Source organism: Fopius arisanus, unplaced genomic scaffold (assembly GCF_000806365.1).
Source record: "Fopius arisanus strain USDA-PBARC FA_bdor unplaced genomic scaffold, ASM80636v1 scaffold00024, whole genome shotgun sequence".
Lineage (NCBI taxonomy): Eukaryota > Metazoa > Arthropoda > Insecta > Hymenoptera > Braconidae > Fopius > Fopius arisanus.
The window spans coordinates 969,727-972,172 of record NW_011887763.1 but is presented as its reverse complement, the minus strand read 5'-3'; the positions used below and the strand labels follow the sequence as shown (position 1 = coordinate 972,172).

General features: G+C 38.2%; 1 protein-coding gene across 2 annotated transcripts; it reads left to right on the top strand.

Annotated features, from left to right (window-relative positions):
- Positions 1 to 388: 388 nt before the first annotated feature.
- Positions 389 to 2,364, top strand: Polr2M (RNA polymerase II subunit M). Of its 2 annotated transcripts, none has more exons than XM_011301684.1 (5): positions 389 to 479; positions 737 to 931; positions 986 to 1,241; positions 1,397 to 1,759; positions 1,920 to 2,364. In XM_011301684.1, the coding sequence occupies exons 2-5, from the start codon at positions 783 to 785 to the stop codon at positions 2,130 to 2,132; spliced, it is 981 nt and encodes a 326-aa protein (XP_011299986.1). In that variant the 5' UTR covers positions 389 to 479; positions 737 to 782; the 3' UTR covers positions 2,133 to 2,364. The 2 variants fall into 2 exon arrangements, with proteins under 2 accessions (XP_011299986.1, XP_011299987.1); XM_011301685.1 differs by having other exon boundaries at positions 399 to 490.
- Positions 2,365 to 2,446: the final 82 nt, after the last annotated feature.

Below are 2,446 nucleotides of genomic sequence, written 5' to 3'. Positions count from 1 at the left end.
TCCTGTCAACTGCTGTCATCACATCTCTTCACGAAAATCCTTGGATCATTTCCATTTGAAATCTAATGTTCTAGCGAATAATCACTGGAGAAAATCTCTACGTTCCAGATCAAATGAGATCTGCCCTGGGACACGAGTCAGCAGTACCAGCCATTATTCTGATAACTTCTGATTGACGGGTTAAGTCTGTAACTGAATGATAATCGATTACTTTTTTCCCCCTATTTCAACGCCGATACGTCAAACACTTCTGCATTCACGTCCACAATTGTCTGTTATTGCCCGCCTGAATTGTCGATAGTAAATTTTTTTTTACCTCTCGTTGTGAATTTTTTTTTGACCCTCGAGCCACTGTCTCGTATTGTCTCGTGTTGTCTCGTTGTGTCTCATGTGTTTGTAGGGGGCAGGTCAAACCTAACTGTCATCTTGGAAAAAAAAACTGATGCATTTGCCTGGGATTCTGCACTCGTCTGCACTAGGTGAATTTCCAGTTGAGTTGACGAATAATTGAGATTAATTGATTATTTATTGTTTATTGCATTATTACTTTCGATTCTATTTATTTATTAAGTGTAAAGCTCATGTCTTTTTCTTTTATTTATTTCAGCCTTTGATTTTGAATTTTTTACTCGGTTTTATGGCAATAAACAATCACATGTTTATTGAATTTATTGAATTTGTGGTTAATGTCATTGATATTGGAAATAGTGAGAGGGTGAAAATTTTTGCTCGACAGATTCCTCGATTTCTGGAGCAGTAGGATAGGATGACATGTGAGAGAAATGTCGTTGGATAAAATAATAAAAAAAATACCTGGAGAAGTTCCAGTGTCGAGGAGGGAGGGCCAGGGGTTCGTCGACGACCTGGAGAGCAAAACGAATATCGAAGTCAGGGATCTTCTGGAGAGACAGGATAAACTCCTCGCTAACAAGTGAATATTCCACGTTCAATTGTCTTCTGATTTACTGATGATTGATTAATCCAGGTCCTTCATCTCGAGATTGCCGGACAAAGGCGAGAAAATCACAAGATTCCGGGCGAAATTACTGCAGGAAATCAATCGCAGGAATGACCTTGAGCAAGCAGCGAATTTATTATCGAGGTTGAATATCGCTTCTGAGGGAAAAGATGCCATGAATGAATTAGAATGGACTGGAAAATTCTGCGAGAAAAATTCCTCTGGAAAAATTGTCGAACTGGACTCGGATGATGAGGAAGATCCACTTAAAATTCTTGCTCAGGTATAATTTAATTATGAAGATTAACTAGGTATCCATGAAATAATGAAAATACCGAAGGATTTTTTAAAATTAAATAGAAAAGATTTCTAGATGACTCTAATATTTTGGAACTAGAGTTTAATTTTGAATATTGAGGAATGATTTTTATGTTGCAGCCAACAGGAACAGGAGTTCATAAGAAGAAAATAATCATTCTCCCTCCAGAAGAGACTCTGATAAACGAGCAGGACCTCCAGGATATCCAGTCCTTCAGTGCAGAGGGCCTGGATGCCCTCCAGCATGTAAAATACATTGTGGATAAAGTCGAGAAGGACGAGAGTAATCAGAAGGAGCACTTCAAGCCCTACAAGACCACAAAAACCAACGTCCATGATCCCATGAAGGAGAGAGTACGTAAAAAGGATAAACACTGGGAGGTGACAGCAGCTACTCCACCTCTCATTGTTCACGGGGCTGTAAAAGGTCTCAGCTTAAATGAATCTCTTAAATTACAAAAAGAACAGGCGGAGAAACTCAGGGTAAATTCGTATTTCCGCTCAAAAGAACTCCAATTTTTTAACGAAATAATTACCGAAGACTAGCGAGATAAGAATAGAGATTTATCGTTTCAATAATCTACTAGATAGAAATTCTTTTAAAGAACTGTCCACTTTAGGAGGAAATAATATTGAATTGCAGGAAGTGCAGGCGAGACACGCGATTGAACGCCTGACCCAGCATCTGGGGATTTATCCAGTCGGGGGAATACCAAATTCAAGTGCTTATCGATCACGAACTCGAGAGAGTGACTCTTCAGACACTGAAAGTGATGAGGAACACGAGGTCCACGACGAAGAGGATAACGACAAGGCGGGAACAGTCGTCTTCACCATTGATTCCATGCACGAGTGACTGATTCCCATAATTAACAATGATGTAAAATCAATAATTTTAGAACTAATCGATGTTACGAAAGTTTAAAATTCGAGTTACTTCAGTTTATCAGTGATTCATGGAATGAGTGCTCAAGGAATTGATGTAAATAAATTGCTTCACTGTAAATATACGTTTAAGGCCCGGGTGGACTACCTATAGAACGTCATCTTTTGTTTAAATTTTATCTTTCTAGCCTAAAATACATAAAAATTTGGGATAAGTTTTGAGGTCACGAAAATCACTGGATTTGGCATGAAAAAATAATGAAAAAAAAGAGGAAAAAATTTTGA